Source organism: Camelus dromedarius, chromosome 3 (genome assembly GCF_036321535.1).
Source record: "Camelus dromedarius isolate mCamDro1 chromosome 3, mCamDro1.pat, whole genome shotgun sequence".
Classification (NCBI taxonomy): domain Eukaryota; kingdom Metazoa; phylum Chordata; class Mammalia; order Artiodactyla; family Camelidae; genus Camelus; species Camelus dromedarius.
The window spans coordinates 92,237,772-92,259,515 of record NC_087438.1 but is presented as its reverse complement, the minus strand read 5'-3'; the positions used below and the strand labels follow the sequence as shown (position 1 = coordinate 92,259,515).

General features: G+C 36.9%; 2 protein-coding genes across 4 annotated transcripts in view; one reads left to right on the top strand and one right to left on the bottom strand.

Annotated features, from left to right (window-relative positions):
• AFF4 (ALF transcription elongation factor 4) overlaps window positions 1–18,519 on the top strand; it is a 75,450-nt gene extending 56,931 nt beyond the window's left edge. For all 3 annotated transcript variants that reach the window (XM_031449001.2, XM_010981427.3, XM_031448999.2), the window contains 8 exons: window positions 3,214–3,308; window positions 3,893–3,956; window positions 4,076–4,212; window positions 4,495–4,566; window positions 7,544–7,637; window positions 8,416–8,459; window positions 9,922–10,142; window positions 12,707–18,519. In XM_031449001.2, the coding sequence (XP_031304861.2) occupies window positions 3,214–3,308; window positions 3,893–3,956; window positions 4,076–4,212; window positions 4,495–4,566; window positions 7,544–7,637; window positions 8,416–8,459; window positions 9,922–10,142; window positions 12,707–12,834 (855 nt within the window). In that variant the 3' untranslated portion in view covers window positions 12,835–18,519. The remainder of the gene's footprint in view (window positions 1–3,213; window positions 3,309–3,892; window positions 3,957–4,075; window positions 4,213–4,494; window positions 4,567–7,543; window positions 7,638–8,415; window positions 8,460–9,921; window positions 10,143–12,706) is intronic.
• A 735-nt stretch (window positions 18,520–19,254) lies between these two features.
• LEAP2 (liver enriched antimicrobial peptide 2) lies at window positions 19,255–20,375 on the bottom strand. The gene is made up of 3 exons (XM_010981421.3): window positions 20,065–20,375; window positions 19,725–19,864; window positions 19,255–19,404 (listed from the first exon to the last, which is right to left on the bottom strand). Exons 1-3 carry the CDS (start codon window positions 20,236–20,238, stop codon window positions 19,368–19,370), a joined length of 351 nt encoding a protein of 116 aa, XP_010979723.1. The 5' UTR covers window positions 20,239–20,375; the 3' UTR covers window positions 19,255–19,367.
• Between the last annotated feature and the right edge of the window lie 1,369 nt (window positions 20,376–21,744).

Genomic DNA, 21,744 nt, shown 5'->3' with positions numbered 1-21,744 from the left:
TTGGATTTTTTAGAATTAGATTTTATAAGCAAGTTGTATTAAGTGATAGAGCAACAATTGGGCTTCATAAGAAGAAAAAAATTCTTTATTCTTTAGCTCAACTAGCACTGGAGTTAACTCCTGAGCATGAACATAATGTAGGGGAATATTCTTAATGTTTGTGGGTGGGGAATTGGATCAGAGAAGCTTTTTGAAGGCTGTACTTTAGGATTTTACACTGAATTTGTTTACCAGGTTATTTGCATTGCTTTCTAAACTGTTCTAATCAGGAGCAAACTCTCTGACAAATTAAGAAAAACCTAAAATTTTAAGAATACAATTCACCGAATTATTATTTGTGACTTAAATAAGCAAAGGTTTAGGAGTTGAAAAAAATGGCGGGTGGCTATTACTCAGTGGTAGAGTGCAGGCTTAGCATACATGAGGTCCTGGGTTCAATCCCCAGTACCTGTATTTGGAAAAAAAAATTGAAAAAATTGGCTGTTAAAGGCAGTTAGTTGTGCTTACTAAATGTGGTTAAATTTTTTAAACATTTAAACATTAAATTTTTTAAATTGAAGTAATTTTAATTGTGAATAGCATCTCAAATTGAAATATTCAGAAGGCCTTTTCTCTAACTGGACCCCCTTCTGTGGTAGTTTTAAGAGTTAATCCTAATGTCCTTGAGGAACCTGTTCTGGATCTTTCTCCATTTTCTATCCTTTAACTGTAGGATTTGAGGCCTGTATGCTTATTTCTTTAAACCTTTTATCGCTCTCTTTTTTTAAATGCACTCATTCAGCTCACCTGCTCATTTGGCTTCCGTTATCCCATAGGTAAAACTCATTGTTTGTGTCTCTTCTTTATTGGTTTGTTAGGTTCTAGAAAGCTGGGATTTGTATCTTACTTGTTTTATGTTTTATCCAGTGTTTAACTTACTGGATAATCAGGAAGTATTTGGATCAAGTGTAGTTATTGGGTCTTTTGTTGTTATCAACAGAATATAAAATATATTGGTCCAGACCACTTTGGTTTTAAGATCTTACGGACTTAACAGCTGTTAAAGTTGTTAATGTTAGTCTTGGCAGTTTCCAATTTAGGCAGTTATATATGAGTTTATTAAAGAGAAATCTGTAATTTAGTTAGAAAATATGCTATTTCTTATATCAACTGAAGAAAAATTAGAAATGAAAAACCAAAATTACATATAATTTTTTTTTGTTTTTTTAGATTTTTGCTAATTATCAAAGTTTTGAAATATGTTGTCAAATTTTGTTCATTCATGTTTTTAATATCTATAGCATTGCTATACGTTCCTTTTATTCTTAATATTAGTCCTCTGTGCCATCTTTTTGCCTTGATCAATCTCATCAGAGGTTTATCACTTGAAGTTGTCTTTTCAAAAAACAGCCTTTTTCTTGTTTCTCTTTAGTTTATTTTTGTTTTCTCTTTCATTAATTTGTACTTTTTATACTTTCCTTTCTTATTCTTTCTGTTTTGCTATTCTGTTTATTAGCTTCAATTTTTTTTAATTAATTTTAAGCCTTTTTTCTTTCTCTGATAGAAGCGGTTAGACTACATATTTTCCTCTAAATGTTGCTTTAACTACATCCCTGAGATTTAGTATATAATATTTTTATAACTCAGTTTAAGTGTTTTTTAATTTCATTGTGATTTCACCTTTGTCCCAAGAGTTATTTAAAAGTATGTTACTTGATTTCCAAACGTAGAGATTTTCTAGTTGTCTTTCGGTTAGTACTTCCACTTCAATTGCTTTGGGGTTGGAAAGTAGTCTACATGTAGCAATCTTTTGAAATTTGTTAAGTTGCTTTATGAAAGAGTATAGTATATGGTGTATTTTTGTAATGTTCTGTATTTGAAAAGAATATGTTTTCTGCATAAATTGGGGGCAGGGATCTATATAATTCAGTTAGATTAGTCATGTTTTCAAACCTTCTGTATGCTGACATATTTTGTCAGTTTGTCCTGTTGGCTACTGAAATAAGTTTTGCAAGGTTTATTTTGTTTTGTTTTGTATTGAGATCTACTTGATATATAACATTATATTGGTTTTAGGAATACAACATAATGATTGCATGTATGTGTATATTGCAAAGTGATCACCACAGTAAGTCTGTTTAACATCTGTCACCACACATAGTAATTTTTCTTTATTTTCAGAAGCTTCAGTTTTCCTTCAGTAAATCTAAACTTAGGAACTTGTAGATCTGTTTATAAAACATAGAGGGAAAGCTGTCCAAGTAATGTTACATTGCAGCAATATTCAGGAATCCATTTCATAAACATGTAACCTTTACCATAAAGAGCTTAGTATTTTCTCAAATCTCAGGACTTTTCATTCTTGAAGGAAGTTGTAATGGGTGAAACTGCAGAGCTCTTATACAGGAAAAGAAACAAATGCTGCATGATTTCTTTTAAATAGATTTTAAGCAGAAATATTAAAATTATATGTTACTGGGTTTTCTAATGCTGAGATTCGTGCATTCGTAAGATAAATTCTACTTATTCACAGTGTTTTATTATGAGAAAAATGTGTATTCATTTTATTATACATAGAGCTGGATGGGGAAGCAGTTGAGAAGACAGGTTCATAGCCCTTGTATAATCTATGTTGATAGGAGGCAGAATAAAGTTTAAGAAAGTGGCTTTTGAAAGCTGTCAGATGTGAATTTAAAGCCCAAACTCCAGGAGTATTACTTAAAAGCTGTTTGAACTTGGGCAAGTTACTCAACCTTCTTGAGACTGCTTTTTATTCTGTCCTAATAGCATTACATATTTCATAGGGTTATTGAAGAATTAATGATTATACTAAGTACCTACTTAACTTCATGCCTGGTAAGCAGTAAGCACATAGTAACTGTTTGATATTATTATTGCTGTTTTCATTGAGCACTAATTACCAGTAAACTTTGTCTTAAGTAGTATTGTTATATTGATATTTAGTTTGTGTCTTTGTTATGTTTTAACAAGTGCTAGGTCCATCCTGGCACATAGTAGACCCCAAATATTATAAAGAACATTTTTGGTTATATAAAACGGGTTTATTCCGCGAAAAAGACGTTTACCTTCTGAAATTTTAAAATTTTATAACAAGGAAGTTAATTACCAAAGGCAGTGAAATTTTGTTTCCTTTTTAACCAGTGGCTCAAGAAATAGTTTTAGTTTAATTTTAATCTCACAGTTCTCAACATAGCTATGTGTTTTTTTGGTTAGGAAAAGGCTCCAAATAGCTCTTCTAACTGTCCTCCATCTACACCAACTCCTGATGGTTCTAAGCCTCGGAGAACGAAGCTTGCCTTTGATGACAGGTGAGATAAATATGAATTTTTATGCATTCAAGAAATCATTCCAGTCAGTATACAGGAAACTCATTTTAATTTCTGTCAGTGATCTATTCAGGTTTTAATTTGAAAGGTACCCAGTACTCCAAGTATTGCTCCTTTAACTTAGCTCCATGATTCTCATGGGGAATGTGAGTAATGTACCTTCCATAGAATCTTACTGCTGCTGGCCTTACTATTTAAAATAGAGGCTTTCTTAAATAAGTAAGAGCAATGTTGGCCTTTTTCCTCCATTTTGATAAGAGATTATTTTTCCTACCCACATTTCATTTACTCTAAATCTTTCGAACAACTTGGGTAAATTAGCACTTAACACCAGAGTGTTTTGAGTTCTGTTTTCCGAAGTAGAAAATTTGCCGAGTTGGCCAAAATAATTTATTCTCTTAACCCAATGTAAATGTTAGGAAAAAAATGGTTTGAATGTTTAGTAATAGCTCATTTTCTTCACTTGAGGACATGAAAACTGAGTGATATTAGAGACTAAAAATGAACTAGTATTATCTTACAAAAATATTTACCTTTTTTTTTTACAATAAAAATTTACTTTGCAGAAATTATTCAGCAGACCATTATTTACAAGAAGCAAAAAAGCTAAAGCACAATGCAGATGCATTGGTATGTAAATATTCTCCTCACGTATATATATTTAATCAAATTAATTTTAATCTTCATTTGATGTTTGCTCCCATAGGACATCAGTGCTGCTTTCATTACCTTTATTCTCCTTTCTTCAGTCTGATAGGTTTGAGAAAGCTGTATACTATCTTGATGCTGTGGTATCTTTCATTGAATGTGGGAATGCATTAGAAAAAAATGCTCAGGAATCCAAATCCCCATTCCTTATGTATTCAGAGACGGTGGAGCTCATCAAGTAAGTGGGAAAACTTGCCACATCATTGGCTGTAATATTTCTCTGGTCCATGTAGGAAAGTTTTATATTATATATAATATATATATAATATATTATTATATAGAGTAAAGCTAAAGAGGATCATTAGTCCTTTATTGTCCTTGGATAAGGAGAACTAGATACTTCAGTGGGTATTTTTGCCTTCATTTTTGATTCTAATGTTTAGAAGACTAAAGAAGTCAAAGACAGATGATGTATTATATTTTGTGTCATTTTTGTTGTTGTTGTTATATTAACCCACAGATACACTATGAAGCTAAAGAATTACTTGGCACCAGATGCTACAGCTGCAGATAAAAGACTCACAGTACTTTGGTAAGTAAGTGTTGTGTGTTTTAGCCTCTGCTAGATGACAAGGCAGTTTCATTAATAAATTGTGCTGTGTTCTTCTGAAAGTTATCCTTGAATCAGCCTTCCATTACACAGTCATAAATTTATTCTTTTTTCTTCTGATTTAATTTTTTGAATTAAAAATATTTATACAGTTTTAAAGGTTACTTTTCATTTATAGTTATTACAAAGTATTGGCTATACTCCCCATGTTGTACAGTACATCTTTGAGCTTATCTTATACCCAGTGGTTTGTACCTCCCTCTCCCCTACCTCTGTATCCCCACCCCCCACTCCATAACCACTAGTTTGTTCTCTGTGTCTGTGAATCTGATTCTTTTTTGTTATATTCACTAGTTTGTTGTCTTTTTTTAGATTCCACATATAAGTGATGAATAGTATTTGTCTTTCTCTATCTGACTTATTTCACTTAGCATAATACCCTGCAAGTCCATCCATGTTGTTACAAATGACAAAATTTCATTTTTTTAATGGTTGAAAAGAATTCCATTGTATGTGTGTCTGTGTGTTTGGGTGTACACACCACATCTTCTTTATCCTTTCATCTGTTGTTGGACACTTAGGTTGCTTCCATATCTTGGCAATTTGTAAGTAATGCTGCTATGAACATTGGGGTGCATATATCTTTTTGAATTAGTGTTTGTTTTGTTTTGTTTCCCAGATAGATACCCAGGAGTGAAATTTCTGGGTCATATAGTAGTTTTGTTTTTATTTTTTTGAGAAACCTCCATACTGTTTTATACAGTGGCTGCACCAATTTACATTCCTACACCAACAGTGTATGAGGATTCCCTTTTCTCCACATCCTTGTCAGTATTTGTTATCTGTGTTCTTTTTGATGATAGCAGTTCTGACAGGTATGAGGTGATACTGCACTGTAGTTTGATTTTCATTTCCCAGTTGATTAGTGATGTTTAGCATCTTTTCATGTGCCTGTTGCTTATCTGCATCTTCTCTTTGGAAAAATGCCTGTTCAGGTCTTCTGCCCCCTTTTTTTTTCCTTTTTTTGATGTTGAGTTGTATGAGCTGTTTGTATATGTTGGATAATATCCCTTATTGGTCGTATCATTTGCAAGTATTTTCCCCCTTTCAGTCGGTTGTCTTTTTGTTTTATCAATGGTTTCCTTTGCTGTACAAAAGCTTTTATGTCTAATTAGGTCTCCTTTTTTTATTTTTGCTTTTTACTTCCATTACTCTGGGAGATGGATCCAAAAAATTACTGCTGCAATTTATGTCAAAGAGTATTCTGCCTGTGTTTTCCTCTAGGGGTTTTATAGTATCTGGCCTTACAGTCAAGTATTTAATTTTGAGTTTATTTTTGTGTATGGCGTTAGACAATGTTCTAATTTTACTGTTTTACGTATAGCTGTCTAGTTTTCCCAGCACCACTTATTGAATAGACTGTCTTTTCTCGATTGTATATTGTTGGCTTATTTGTTGTAGATCGATTGACTGTAAGTGCATGGTGTTGTTTCTGGGCTCTCAGTCCTGTTCTACTGATCCATATTGATTACTATAGCTTTGTAGTATAGTCCAAAATCAGGGAGCATGACTCCGCCAGCTTTTTTCTTCTTTCTCAAGATTGTTTTGACTGTTTGGGGTCTTATGTGTTTCTTTACAAATTCTAAATTTATTTGTTTTTAAAGGTTACTTTTCATTTATAGTTATTACAAAGTATTGGCTATATTCCCCATAGTTCTGTGAAAAATGCCATTGGTGTTTTGATAGGAATTGCATTGGATCTGTAGATTGCCTTGCATAGTATGGTCATTTTAACAATATTGATTCTTTAACCCAAGTACACAGTATATCTTTTCAGCTGTTTGTGTCATCTTTGGTTTCTTTTATCAGTGTCCTATAGTTGTCCATTACAGCATAAATCTATTCTTGATGGGTAAAGTAGAAAAGAACTGAAAGATTTTAAGTTGTATCTCTGATCCATTGTCTTTGTGACAAAAGCTTTGTGTAGAGTGGGACTGATACTAGAACTCTTCATTGTCTTAAGTGGTCACTTTCCTAGTCTCTTCTTTTGGTATCATTTCTTTCCATTACATATCCATATACCTTACTTTAGGGAGCAAACATTTATCTTGTTCAGAATAAGGAATATGGGTTGTTTGCTTGCCCCAGAGAGATATTATCAGTTCTTTTTTTTTTTTTTTAAATTATCAGTTCATTTGTTATAGGTTTTTACTTTACCTGGCACTGTGTTTAACAGCTGGGAATGCAGCTGTGGATAAAACTGACACAGTTCTATTTGTCATGGAGTCTAGTGTTTAGTGTGAGGAGCCATAATTTAATCAAATAACCATACAAGTATATGAGTTAAGTACTTTGAAGGACAAGTTTATGTAACTGTATGAGTAGAGTGTAGGGAGACCTAGTCCTTAGGTAGAGGGAACATGTACAAGGGCTGGATAGTGAAAAGAAACTGGAAGCTTTTCTATCAAGGAACTAAAAGACCAGAGAGGAATAAGTAAAAGTAACTGGAGAGGTAGGCAGTGATGATCATGCAGCGCCTTTGTAAGCCATGTTGGGTGTCTGTATGTTACACCAGAGTTGTAATATTCATTGTTGAGCTGGTTTTGTTGTTTTAGATTATTTATAGTTTGATCTAAAGATTCTGCCCCTCAGTGAGGTTTTAATGTATATGTTATAATGACATGTTGGTGTCCTATGGTGTGGTTCTGATTTTTGAATGTCAGCAAAAAGGAGGCTAGTCCTAGGTCTCTTCCCCTTCTCTCCCCTCCCTAAGTTGTGTACCATAATAAGAGCATAATAAGACCTTTCAATTCTGCTTAAGGGTTAGTGTTGTTGACCTTATGTCACAGTCTGCTCACATGAACCAGCCCTGTACTCTTGCACAATGCAAAGGTTGTCTATGCAGATGTGGCCAGAGTCTGCTGTCCTGGTAAATAAGCTGCCCTTTTTAATTGGCTAGCCTGCGATGCCAGTCTTTGCTGTACCTGAGGCTATTCAAACTGAAGAAAGAAACTGCTCTGAAGTATTCAAAGTCACTGACAGAGCACCTGAAGGTAAGTGTGCAAAAGAGGAGTGTCCATTCCCTGGGAGACAAAATTTGTAAAATCTATCCCCACCGCTAAAGTGCCCTCATGTTTTACCTGCCACAGCAGGGGAGGAATTACTATTTGGGAACTTTCAAATAGTTTGAGGCTTCTTGGAAAGTTTTAACATGCACTCATATCTGATCGTAGAACCTATGCAGCCATGTGCAGTAGTAGCTCTTGACATTTCAGTAGATGTAGCCTATTTTTATCATAAAACCTAATTTATACTTTTTAATGGTCTCTTGTTTTCACTTTCCTTCCTTAGACTGTTCTCTTAGTCTCCTAAAATGTCTTCCTATGTTTTCTCATGAGACCACAAAATAAGTTTTCCTAAAATTCTGTCCTGGTTGTGACTTTGAACCCCTTTAGTAGCTTACCATTGCCTGCAAAGTCAAGTCCAAGCGTCTGACCCTGACCTGCAAGGCCCTCGTGGTCTCTCTGTCTTGTTCCTTGTCTAAACCTCTGCTCCAGGAAAAGTGTAGGGTCACATACATTCCCTGTTCTGCAGCCTTTGTACACAGTGGGACTTACTTCTCTCTGCCCTCTCCCCTCCTCTTTATCCATCTGACTGTTACTCATTCTCTGTCTCTTCCTTTCAGTCTTCCAGAACACGCCAGCTCTCACCTAAATAAAGTTGAAGATCAGTACTGACCCAGTGCTTTTGGATATATTTAGTACCCCATAAGTGGTGTGTGTTTCTGTTTTTTGGGTTTTTTTAATTAAGTACATTCTCTTTTCTCCACAGAATTCTTATAATAATTCTCAAGCACCATCACCAGGCTTGGGAAGGTAGGTAAACTTTATTCTATAAAATATTATGTAACAAGTTAATTTATTTTTATGTAAAAGTGAAATGGGTTTGATCATTTTCCAAAAATGGAAAGATGACAACTTTTTAAAAAATTAAGACCATCTCTAATAAAATATTTTTTAAAGTTGTCTTTTTTTTTTTAATTGAAAATATGTTGGTGAACATGATCTTAGACAGATTAGGGAAGGGACATTTCACCAGCAGAAGTCTGAGTTTTTTTACAGCACCTCAGCCCTTCCCACAGTTTAACGTCCGTAGCTAGTTGGGTTTTTATCACAGTGTGCTTATCTTTACTTGTGTCATGACACTGCCAGAATTTAATAACAGTGCCATTATTGTAATTTCTCTTCCATCCTCACATCACTCCCATTCCCTCATCCCCCAAAAGGAGGAAGAACACCATGAAATCTTTTTTTTGTAAGTTTATTTTTTCAGTTATTTTATTTATGTTAATTGACATTCTGCCTTTGCCCTTATGTATTTTCTTAACCACCCAGTACTAAAAGTGCAGATAAAAATATTCTTACCAAATAGTTTTTTTCCTCCTAATTTTTATTTGATTTTCCTTTTTTTATGATCTTGGGCATTTTCACAAATTTCAGTACTGCTGAAATGAATCTGCCAGATTTCATCATATGTTTCCTAAGAAATAATTGACAGGAAGCTTGAGGTGATTGCAGTTGATTGAGAAAGCTGTACCTCTTTGTCAGGTCTGAGTAACTTGGTTCAGTGAGGAGAGTACCAGAAGTAAGATGTTTCTATCTACTACCACAGTTTTGTTGTTGTTGTTGTTGTTCAATTGTTAATCCACTCAGTTTTCTATAAAACAATTTGAAATTGTTATATATACACCCAATATAGAAATAGAGTGTGTGTTGAGCTGGGAGTGAGGTGATCAAGCTTCTGAGTCTTTGAACTGCTGCTACCACCAGCAAGGTGTATGACTTTTTCAGTTCTTTCTTATCTCTTGTTCTGTTGCCATTTGTTGAAACAGTCTAGATAAGATGATAACTCACAGTGGTTTTCAGTGAGCTAAATATTTGTTTAAAAGAAATTGTCTTTCTCTGGAAACCTTTCTAGTTTAAAAGAATCTTTAGGGGGGCGGGGGGTGGAAAGGGACAGACTGGGGTTTTAAAATGCAGAATAGATAAACAAGATTATACTGTATAGCGCAGAGAAATATAAACAAGATCTTGTTGTAGCTCATAGCAGAAAAAAAAATGTGACTGAATATATATATGTTCGTATATAACTGAAAAATTGCACTCTACACTAGAATTTGACACAACATTGTAAAATGACTATTATTCAATAAAAGTTTAAAAAAAAAAAAGAATCTTTAAATTTTAAAAGCCTTCCTGTAGGAAGAGCCAGTAGGACATTGATTTCATCACTCTCACCATATCCATGTGAATAAACTTCCTGTTTCTCTGTGTGTAGCAAAGCTGTTGGGATGCCTTCCCCTGTTTCTCCAAAGCTGTCGCCAGGCAATTCAGGAAATTATTCTTCTGGGGCCAGTAGTGCTTCAGCAAGTGGTTCTTCAGTGACCATTCCACAGAGGATCCACCACATGGCAGCCACCTATGTTCAGGTTACATCCAACTTCCTCTATGCCACCGAAATTTGGGACCAAGCCGAACAGCTTTCCAAAGAGCAAAGAGGTAGGGAGGTCTCTGGAGAAACTCTGAAGGGTGAAATTATTAAAAGGAGCTTTTATGATCTAATTAAGTGTCTGGTGTGCATTTAGTTTATTATCTAATCTAGAGTTAATAATAACTAGTTTGCTAATCTTCATTGCTTAGTATTCATATAAATGTACTGGATCTGGTCAAAAAATACCTTGCACTATAGTGGTAACACAAACTAAACAAAAAATAGTCTGTGGTCTAAGACAAGAATGCCTTTGTCCAGGCACATTCAGTGCAGCTCATACTATAGAAGTAATAAAATGTATATTCTGCTCTGGGATGGTTAACAGTAATTTGGCCATTGGCATAGGATAACATCCAGACATCTGGTATCTATGAGATTTTAGTATATAAGAAAGCATGTTCATACTGGATTTTTACATGCATTAGAAGAAACTTATGTGATAAAAGAGACTACAGAATGAATAAATTTTTAGCATTCTTTAATATTAGTTCATTAAGGCTGTGAACCTCAAGTTTATCTCCCAAACTAAGAACACTGAGAATTTTAAAGTATTTAAAGACCTTAGGAAATGTACTGTATAAACACCATCTTATTTTAATAATATCTGTAATAAAAACTTACATGTACCATTTATTCAGGCAGCTTCTTTGTAGAGAAACACTTAAAGCAGCCAATCCATCAACTGTCCTTTTGTTACAGAGTATATTTCAATACTCATAGTATGAACAGGTAATCCCGTGAATATGATAGATTCCAATACATAAAGAGGGGTAATGGTGGGAGGAAGGTAGAAAGGGAACCCCAACATATAACATAAACTTGTATTTCTAAAAACCTAATTTGTTCCTAAAGTTTTAAATATTGTCAGTACTACTTAGGAAAGGTTACAAAGCTGAAATTCTTAAGTCACCCCTACGTAATTCTCCCTTATGCCAGTTTTCTAGGATTATTTTTCCTTTCCTTTCTTTTTTCCTTTCCTTTCCTTTCCTTTCCTTTCCTTTCCTTTCCTTTCCTTTCCTTTCCTTTCCTTTCCTTTCCTTTCCTTTTCTTTCCTTTCCTTTCCTTTCCTTTCCTTTCCTTTCCTTTCCTTTTTCCTTCCTTCCTTCCTTCCTTCCTTCCTTCCTTCCTTCCTCCCTCCCTCCCTCCCTCCCTCCCTCTCTCCCTCTCTCCCTTCCTCCTTTCCTCCCTTCCTTCCTTCTTTCTTGCCCTCCCTGTTGTCTCAAATGTGCATTTTTTTTTAACAATTGAATTTGTTTCCAACAGGATCCAAACATTCATTGATCAGTCTCTTAAATAAATAATTTCCCCTCCTTCACCTTCTTTTCCTTTCCTTTCCTTTCTCTTTTCTTTTCTTTTCTTTTTATTTTACCATGCCACTGATGTCAAGGAGAAACTGGGCCATAGAATGTTTCATATTCTGGATTTGACTGATTACTTCCTCATGGTATCATTTAGCTTGCTCTTATGTCCCCCTTATTTCCTTCATACTGATAGTTGTATCTTGAGACTTGATTAGATTGAAGTTCATTATTTTAGATAAGAACTTTTCATAGGTGGTACTCTGTATTTCCTGTTACATCGTATTACGAGGCTTGTAATGGTTATCCCTTTTTTAGTGTTGCTTTGACTCTATTCATTCAGGTGGTGTTGGCCTGACTCCGTTTGATGTAAAAGTCCCTATTTAACTTAACGATTCTAGCATCCCTCGATGATCACTTTCTACATCTATTCCAATTCCATTAGCAAAAAGAAAATTCATCAGGAATTTTTTTACTCTCATATTCCTTCTGCATATATTAGCTGGAATTCTATAAAGAAGGCCCTTTTCTCCTCAACTGTTTGATTGCTTCTTGCCTTGCTTGAGTATACTGAGGCCTTAATCATCTCTACGCATGTAAAAACTCTCCTTGCTGAATCCTTCACCCCTCTGTCTTCTCTGAAAATTACATTGGGATCAAATGTTAGGATACTTTCTTCCCTTCCTCTCTCTACGCTCTGCCTTACATACATAGCAGTCTGTATTTGTTCACATAGGAAAAATCCTTTTACTTCTGTCCCTTACATTTTTAAACTACTGTTTAAAACATGAGATTTAGTTTATCAGTGTTGCGTGGCATATGATTACAGCAGAAAGGTTGGATACAGGCTGTTGCAACCGTCTAACCTCACAGGGCTCTTATGGGAAACATGCAGAGAATACCCTTTTTTGTACCACTTATTTCTTATACAAAAACAGTACAGGGAGAATGCCTTGAATTATAGTACATTGTAGCAGTAGATCTCCATTTCAATAATGTTTTCAGCATACTAGCAATTTCCATTAGTGGAATTCTGCTTATATGTATAACTCTTAATTCCTGACCATACAGTCTCTTTAAAATGTTTCGTAACTTAGGCAAAAAAATAGCCCTTGAGAGACTGTGGGGTGGTTTGTTCTAAAATATGGACAGTTATCATTTTAGTGCAGAAGGGGGTGTTTTTTACTTCATATGAATAATATTTTACAGTCTAAAATTTTTAAAGCAGCGATTCAAGAGTGTGCATCGTTTAATGAATGTTTTTGGTTTTCTAGAATTCTTTGCGGAACTGGATAAAGTAATGGGCCCTCTCATCTTTAACGCAAGCATCATGACAGACCTGGTTCGTTACACCCGGCAGGGACTGCACTGGCTTCGCCAGGATGCCAAGTTGGTATCTTGAACTGAACACATTCTTGTTGCCTCTGATTTTCTCCACAACACTGTGTCACGTCACGAAGGAAAACTGCCATAACACACCACCTAGTCGACACTAAGAATGAGGAATGGTTTTCTCCTCCCTGGTTCATGTGTTGTTTTTTATAACCCAAAGCCATCATGTCATTTGACCCCTTCAGTATTCCCAATATGAAAAATGATCTAAATGCTTTTAAATCTGCGGCACGTTGATAAGATGGTTTCAGTGATCTGTCATAAGATTGAAATTTCGATTGCAATTCATAACTAATCAATTGAAATTCTATTTATTTTAATTTTTTTAAGTTCCAGCGTCGGAGCTAGTTTAAAACTTAGTTATTTCTGCCTATAAATTTACTCTGTTGAATATTTAGTGTAAATTTAGTATAGGCATTTTTATTTATATACTTTGGGAACTTTGTTACCTAATAATAATGTCTTTTTGTGGTAGCTCTTCTAAGAGTAAGAGTTGGTTCATCTAAAATATGGAAATGTTCTTTTTTACCTACTACCTGATATTACTTCAAATCTTAACTACAATTTTATTACTGCAGAATTTATACTTAGTATTAAGGATACTCTACACATGAAAAATCACTTAAATATGAGAAGATAGCATTCTACGTGGATGTAAAATGAAATGTGTCTAATTTGGTATGCATTATTTCAAGAACTGTGAACATGTGTTAATAACACTATAGCAATCACAAGGTGACTGTAACCTGCATTTAATGCATTACAGGAGAAGGCAGGCAAACTTTCTCAGAGAAGCTTATCGTATGAAGGGCTTCATAAGAGGACAATCTCGAACCTTATGGATTTTATTAAAACCATGTGTTCTTTTTTGTTACTAATAATTTGACACTTAAGACAGAGTAAGTTACTGTTGAACAAAGGATGATCCAACTCCTGAGGTTGCTGCCTATCTCTCTTTCATTGGTGATGTTTGTAGGGTAAAATCTCTCTTCAGCATTCTAATTTAAATTTTTTTCTCACACTAGATTGTGATGCTCTGATAGGAGCATGCATGGCTGATGTAGGAATGGTCTGGAACTGTGGTGTGTGTGCTTTTGCTGTACAATTTAGAGTTCTGTTGCCTGATGTAGAGATGATGAATTTCTCCTCTTAAACTTATCTTATGTTTACTCCCTTTGTATTATGAAGACTCTTATCAATGATCTATATTTCTGATGGGATCAGAAATTTCACACTAGAAAAGTAGCTAATTTAGTTCAGTGTGAGCTCTCTTGGGAAGTGGGGAGAGCAGGGGTAGAGCTTAAGAAGCCAGCTCTGTAAGAGTTGTATATCAAAGCACCTTTCCCTGTAAGGTGCATATAGGAGTCAAAGGTGAGAAATGTACCTTCTGTCTGTTGTTTGTAGTGCCCCTTTCATGTCTGGTGTGCCTTAAATCTTAACCTTTAAGTGAAGATTCTGGATTGTTTACAGATGAAGTTTTACACCAGGACCAGATCGTGCATATGGTTGGTCTTCTGCGGTAATAATGTTAAATTCTCTTCCCTTTTCGGTCGTCCTTAGGGTCATATAAAAATTCTTTCAGAAAAGCTAACGCTTTGGTACATGACTTAGTTTAACCTATTGGGTAATGCTGCTTCAAATAACAGTTTGTCCTTCTCCCAGTTGCAAAACTGAATCCATCCAATCGGAGAAAAGGATTGCCCTGCTATTTATAGAAGATTGCTAAGGCTTGAAATGGGAAAGAAGGGATAGAAAATCTCCAAGCCCAGTGGTGTAGTGAATCCTCTGTGTCTGAGTCTCTTTTACACATCCTGAAGCTCGTGAACTTTCCTTGTCCTGTGGCCTCATACAGAGCTTCTTAATGGCTTTGTACCTCGTTGTTTTTATGTATTATCACTGAGGATTGAAATCTCCAAATTATGTTGATTTTTCTCTTGGAGAAATTGCCTGTGTTATATTTGTTACTTAATCCTTGTGTGTTTTTGGAACAGTTTTCCTTAAGAGGACAGCTTCTCAGTGATCATGGTAGGTACTCAGTAAGAAACTTGCCACAGTTAATCAAGTAAATGTATGTCTTGTCCTTCTCTGATTTGTCTGACTCTGATTCTGTAATTTTCAGTGATATCTTAGAAATGGAAAAAATATCCTCTGAGCTTTTAGACTTTAAGCAAGAGCAGCCAGTGAAGCACTTCTAAGTTCTAGTGTGTTCTAGTCTCTTGTCTGACCCGAAAGGCAACAGGAGCATTTCCCGGATCACACTGATAATTTGTTAAAGCAGAATTTCCTGCAATGTTTTATGGTGCTGCTCTAAAACACTCTCTCTCTCAAACTGTGTTAATTCTTGGAAAATGAATTTTTCAAGCTTTTTATTGTGGAGGGTTCTTCCCACCAGGTAGTAGTGGGCAGTGGATCAAAATCCTGTTCTAAATAATTGAATTTTCGGTGTAACAGTCTGTGGAAACACCACTCCCTCTCCTCTGTGTCCATCTCCTCAAAGTTCTGTCTGTGTGTCTTCATCTACTTCGGCACATACTTTGGACTCCTTTACGGGTGACCATTCCTCCTTCCTCAGTAGGTGTCTTCAGTGTTCTCTAACCATTAAAAACTGAATTTCACAAATGGCTAAAAATGTACTTAGTCTGAGACTTGTACTTAATATATAGTTAATTATAAAAATAGCAACTGTTTTAAACACTGCTCTGTTGACTGCTCTAAGACCACACTTTATGCCAGGAGGCAGCAGCCTACACCACTGGACTCTTTACAGGCAACCAACAAACAGATTTTGGCGGATGAAGTTGTCACATGGTATAGTCTTGCCCAGCTGTGAGGAACACTTCCCTCTGGGTGATTCAGAATTCCACAGCCCATCCCAGATCCAGTCTGGCTGGGAAGCATTCACCCCATTTCTTGCTTCAGTGCTAGCTTTTTCTGGGCAAGTAGCCAAGAACTGACTTTATAAGCAGTGAGTACTTCAGATAAATTTACAGCCGTAGTTGCTGAAGAATAGAGAAGGTTAATTAACCATCACTGATTTAATTCTCCAGTGTAAAAGCTATCTAGAGTAAGGTGTGCACGTGCCCACACATGCCTGTGCTCTGGGGGAGCTCTCACACTGATGGATCCACAGGCACCAGGGCTGCACTTTGAATGACACACTTGTGGCTTTATTAGATTCACTGTTGTTGTTGTTTTTTAATTGTTGTTTGTTTCTTTTCATTAAAGAAAGGTTTAATCAGCTAGTTCAGACAGTATCATTTTGTATTTAAAGATAGAAACTTTGAGAAATTACCTTTATCGAATGAACTTGCATTGTGAAGCAAGAGCCTACAAAATGCACCTGTTCTAAATGAAAGTTCTGGCTCTGGAGGCCAGCAGCACTCTGTGGAGTTTCAGGGCAGCCCACAAAGCTCCAGTCGGTGATACCTAGTTGTGTAGAGGAGAGTCGTATGCTGTGCGTTCTTCTAAGTGTGAGGGTATGCAACTTTGGATTTTAAAATTATGTACACATACACACTTTATATATATGTATCTATGTATGTATGAAAACATGAAATTAGTTTGTCCAAAATGTGTGTGTTTAGTATTTTAGCTTAGTGCAACTATTTCCACATTATTTATTAAATTGATCTAAGACACTTTCTTGTTGACACCTTGAATATTAATGTTCAAGGGTGCAATGTGTATTCCTTTTAGATTGTTAAAGCTTAATTACTATGATTTGTAGTAAATTAACTTTTAAAATACATTTGAGCCCTTCTGTATTATAATAGGGCTCTTACAGGGTGGGAAGGATTTTAATTTTCCAGTTGCTAATTGAACAAAATGGCCTCATTATATATTTTGCATTATAGAAGATTGCCTCTGAGTCCCAGGAACACCTACTGGGAATGATGTTCTAGGCAGATTGTGATGATTTTTTTTTAATCCTAAATAAATTGAAGCAAAACATTTCAAATCCATATAGATTCTTATAACTCATATTCCCTAATTATGTGGAACACATATTTCAATTTCATGTATCTATGTGTTGGAGAGGCAGACTTTTTTCCAATAATAATATTGCAAATCTAAGGTTGCTATTCATTAAAATAAATAGAAAAGTATTGAATGACTTGGAATATGTAGTGACAAGAGGCCAAATTGGTCATATTTCTGAGCATATCTTTCACATATTCACTAATGGGAGAAATTTCAGTTTAGACCCTTAGATCCCAGAACCAAGCTGGCAAATGACAGGAAGTGAGTTATTAATAGTTGGTAAAATAGATGCTGATTCTATTCACGTGAACCCTATAGTTAATTAAAAAGAATTTACTGTCACCAGAAAAACGAATGGAAAGAATATCTAAACATCTTCTTTATGATCACAGAATAAGGCATTAGAGTCTAAACCAAGTCTCCAAGATCTTTAAGCAACCTAAAATAGCAGCCTAAGTAATCATCATAAAATGAAGTTGACTTTCAGGAATGTCAGCTTTGATCTCTCCTTGCCGCCATTGCTCAGCTAAGCATAAATTGCCATTCTTAAAAAGAGACAGACAAAAAAGCTCTCTAAATGCGCATGGAAAAAAGCTCCCACCCAGAAATTCTAATAATATTCAGTTTTGACTTCTTACTGCTTCCACATGGGGTTTCTTTTTAGCTTTTAACTATTGGAACTTTCCACCTGCTATGTTCCTCTCTGGAAAATACCTATTTGGAAATGCTGCCTTTCAGATCAATGCCATGATTATCCATACAGTTGGGTTTGTTGTTGTTATTCAAGAAGTGTCCCCATTTTACAACTTTATGCACACACCTGGCAAAACACTGAGATGAGCATTCAACAGTACTGGGGTCCGCGTGGCATGGGGCAGGGTGGGGAAGGGCAAGGCTCACCAACAAGAGCTGGCCCAGTGGGTAGTGCCTGAAAAGGCACCTCTGAGGACCAGATGTGGGGTTGGTAAGCACAGTTAAGAAAATTTCTATCTAGCCTCCGTTCTGAATGATTTTAAGAAATTTTGTATATGGAGGATAGAGATGCTTATATATTTATTGAAAATCCTTTTATCTTATTTGAAATTAAAATTATTTGGTGAATAACGGTTTGATATTTGGGGGGGGATTTTGGAGGGGAGGTAATGCCGCTGATAAATTCAAAGCCTTGTTGATTCTACAGAAAGGTACTGCTAGCGTCTGATAGGACGCCTTTGTTTTGTACATGATCCACATCTTTGTTTGACATTTCTTTTATCCAGAATATTTCGGCATCTGACATTTTCAACCAAAATTTCAATTATATACTGTGATTTTTATTTGTTGGAATACTTTAAAATTTCAGAGGTACTTTTGGGGCTCAAAAGCTAGGATTTCTAAGTCAGTACGTGCATTTCACATACTAAAAGCTGTTAATGGTGAGCGAAGTATTATATACTAACTAGATTTTTCCACATCTGTATAGTATATTATATGTATTTTGTGGTATTGAGATTATAGAAAGTTGAGAGTGTCAAACATGCGTTTAATGTGTATTTTTAAACAAATTTATGGCAATTAAAATATTTGGAGACAAGGGTATCACATTTCAATTTGTAAAGATCTTTTTAACTCTACTGTGTCATTAAGATGCTTTGTATAATGCCAAACCATAGCTGGAGAAACTAAGTTTAATAAATATCAAATAGATTTTCTGTATTAAAGTTTATAAACACTGTGCTCTCTACACTTCTTCAACTCTTACTTCGCCCCTTTTGTGTAATTTCTGTTTTGTATTTTAGGGTCCAAAGCTACTCTTCTTTAAAAGTCTGGTCCCATCAGTCCAGGTCTTATTTTCTGATTACAGAAACTCTGACCTGGCTGGCCATGGATCCTTCTGCATAGATGAAAATTCACCCTGCTTCAACAGAAATCTCAAACACATCCTTTTTGTTATTCTTGGTGCCTTGGGCTTTTATTGTTTCATTAAACTAGGTTTTTCTTCCAGTTCTGCCTCTGTTCCTGGGCGAACTTGGGCACATCATCAGGTCCTGAGTGCCAGCGTTGCCTATCTCTGACACCTCACTCAAGTTCTTAACATGGAGTGAAGGGCTAGGAGCCAGGGCCATAGCTGGTGAACTTGCTGAGGTTAGTCACTAGGTGTACTAAACTTTTGCCTTTAGCCTAGTGGTGTGTTTCTTTAAAAAAATTAATTCCCACTGCACTTTCCTGATTGAGAAGTTAACACATTGTTATTGTTAGGCAGTACTGTTTTTTCCATAGTATACAAAATGAATCCTTCCCTTCAAAAGTGTGAATTCCAGGCTGCCAAAATTTCCATTTCAGACATTTAATAGTATACATAGAAAAATAAACTCTTAAGTTCACAAGTTAAGTTATGCTTACCTACATACCAATATTCTAAGAAGGAACGGAGACCAATTTAAAGCATATATCTGTCTTTAAATATTAAAAACACAAGATTGCTTCACTTAAGCGTCTCCAGCCAAATGCAGTATGTCAGTATTCCATAGAACGGAGCGTTGTTGTAGGCGAGTGCTGTCCTCTTTTCCCCTGGTTTGTGCATCATTCCTGGGCCACACTCAGGGAACAGCGTCTTTTTCTGAGGGAAAAGAAAAGGTGATTTTTAAGACACAGATCTAGCAGTGCCCAGAGCACCCTCTGCTGCATTTCCTTCCTCTGCTTGATATCCGGGCTCAGGTTAGAGTGAAGAAAGGAAAGGCGCTGCTTTTTCATGGTACTTGTGTGGAGCTGTTCTTGGCTGTTAACTCTTGAGGGATTCTCCTCCATGGAGCTCCCAGCTTTAGCCCAGGCAGTCCTCTAGCCCAGTTTTATTCTTAGGTCTGTGTGTGTGCTGATGGCCCCTTTGCCCAGCCTCCCAGGCCTGTTGGGCCCAGCCCTGCTCCCAGGTTTGTGCAGTACCTGCATAGCTTTGTGATGCACTCAGAGTCGTCCTGGCAAGAAGCTCCAATGGGCCTGAGGTAAACCCCTCTCCAAAATGGGGTCATTCTCCTTGGCCTTCTCTTTGCTGAACTCAGTTCCGGTATTGGGGAGCCACCTACCTGTGGGGCAAAACACTCACCTCAGATATACAAGAGCTGACCCCCTGCTGTGCACTTGGAAGAACCCCACCTCCCCCCATGCTATAGACCCAGAGCAGAAGGACCATTCCTCAGGACTGAATCTGGCTCTCTGAAGTTCTGCCCACAACTCCACCACCACCACCATCCCCACAACCCCAACATATGTATCCTTTCCTTACCTGGCCTAACAGCAACAGGCAGATCATAAGTACTGCGAAGAGTTTGAGGTGCCACATCTTGACGGGATATTGGAGCCTGAAAGCTGGGGACAGTTTCTGCATCCTTTTATAGACAAATCCGCCTCTTTTATGGTTGCCAGGTGAGATGGGGGCAAAGTTTATATTTACAGTCATGGTCAATTTAATGAGTTAATGTCTACCAGTGGAATCTGCTCAAGGCCTGTCTTTCAGGTACGTTGTATTTACCGATCCCTCATCTGGACTTTGACTGTGTTGCTGGCTTGGATCTTTTCACTCATTTTACCAAGTCAGCACTGCCTCCTCCCCTTTGAAAAGCCACGTGAAGTCATTGAGGGAGACCAGGCACCTAGCCACATTTTGATTCCAAAATAGTTCAGTGAAATCATTCTATAATCAAAATAGAATTCAAATATTGAGGTCTTCAGAAATAATGTTGACCCCTTTCATCTTTGTCTAGAAAAGAAGTGCAGATACATTTTGTTATAGGCAGTGGGGTGAGGCCCTTATCTCCCTTCTGCGGGAGGATGCTTCAGCAAGCAGTGGTCTGCAGTGCCCTAGACCCCCGTTTATATGGATGGACTGTCATCCTAGTTATCTGTTCCACATCATCTCCCTAGAAGAGTCGAAACCCTGCTGCAGAAATGTTCAAAGTCTGTCCTACCTGCCACCTCCCGGGGAAAAGAAATCAGGACTGACTGATCTTTCAGTCATGGGTGAAGTGAATGAATGACTATTGGTTGGCTTTGTTTCCTTTTTAAAATAAAATGTGAATGAGGAGACAGTAGGGGCTCCTAAAGCAGTGGGAGAGATTGGTGGTGGTGGTGACAAATGTTGCAAACCTGGAATTGTGAGCTTTTCTGCCAGCAGCTGACTGGGCTTTTTACAGAGGACATCCTTCCAGCAGGCTGAGGGAAGCAGGCATAGGGCTGAGATCTCTCCAAAGCTCAAAAACATCCACCAGCTCAAGTGGGAACTGCTGCAGGATTGTAGACCAAGAAAGGGAATGTACCTAAACCATGAGTAGTTATGGTACTCGTTAAATGACAGACATTTAAATAAATTTATGGGGAAAGGTGTGAATACTGAGTAAGGAGATTTGTAGGACTTTAGATCTGCCAGTGACCTGGAAGGAAAAGCCAAGAAAACAAATGCAACAAGATTCTTTTTGTGCCTGGTGTCTCCCCGAACACTTGGCTGATACCTCTTTGCAAAGCCCTTCTCATCTTCAGAGTTTGGTTGTGTGGTAAGAGACTGCCTGTTCCCCAAGGGGAAGTGGAGGAGGTGCAGCACAGCTGGAGGTGGAATGGGATGGTCACCAGTCCTCTTGCCAAGGGAGAAGAGGGTGGTATGGTGGACATCGAAGCTGAGATTGGGTGGGATGTGATGCCACAGATCTGTCTGCCTGATTCCAGTCCTCTCAGGAACATGGAACCTGGCCTGGAGGGAGACACCACTGCTTGCACATAAGGATCACTGAGAAACAGAACTATGTCAAACCCACTTAACCAATCCTGCAAGTCTGAGACTAGGTAGCTGCTCTTCCATTTCTTTACTCCTGGCTTAGACACAGAATGACCCCAAGTAGGGGCTTAATTAAGTACTGTTGTGGGGTGGGGAAGAGGCTGTGTGGTGACCTAGTGAACATTGGGTAAGAACACA

Coding starts and splice junctions, on each gene's coding strand:
- LEAP2 (XM_010981421.3), bottom strand. CDS start 20,238: ATGACTGTAAATATAAACTTTGCCCCCATCTCACCTGGCAACCATAAA. Junction 19,865..20,064: donor GCCTGTTGCTGTTAGGCCAG/GTAAGGAAAGGA, acceptor TTTGCCCCACAG/GTAGGTGGCTCCCCAATACC. Junction 19,405..19,724: donor TGCATCACAAAGCTATGCAG/GTACTGCACAAA, acceptor CTTTTCCCTCAG/AAAAAGACGCTGTTCCCTGA.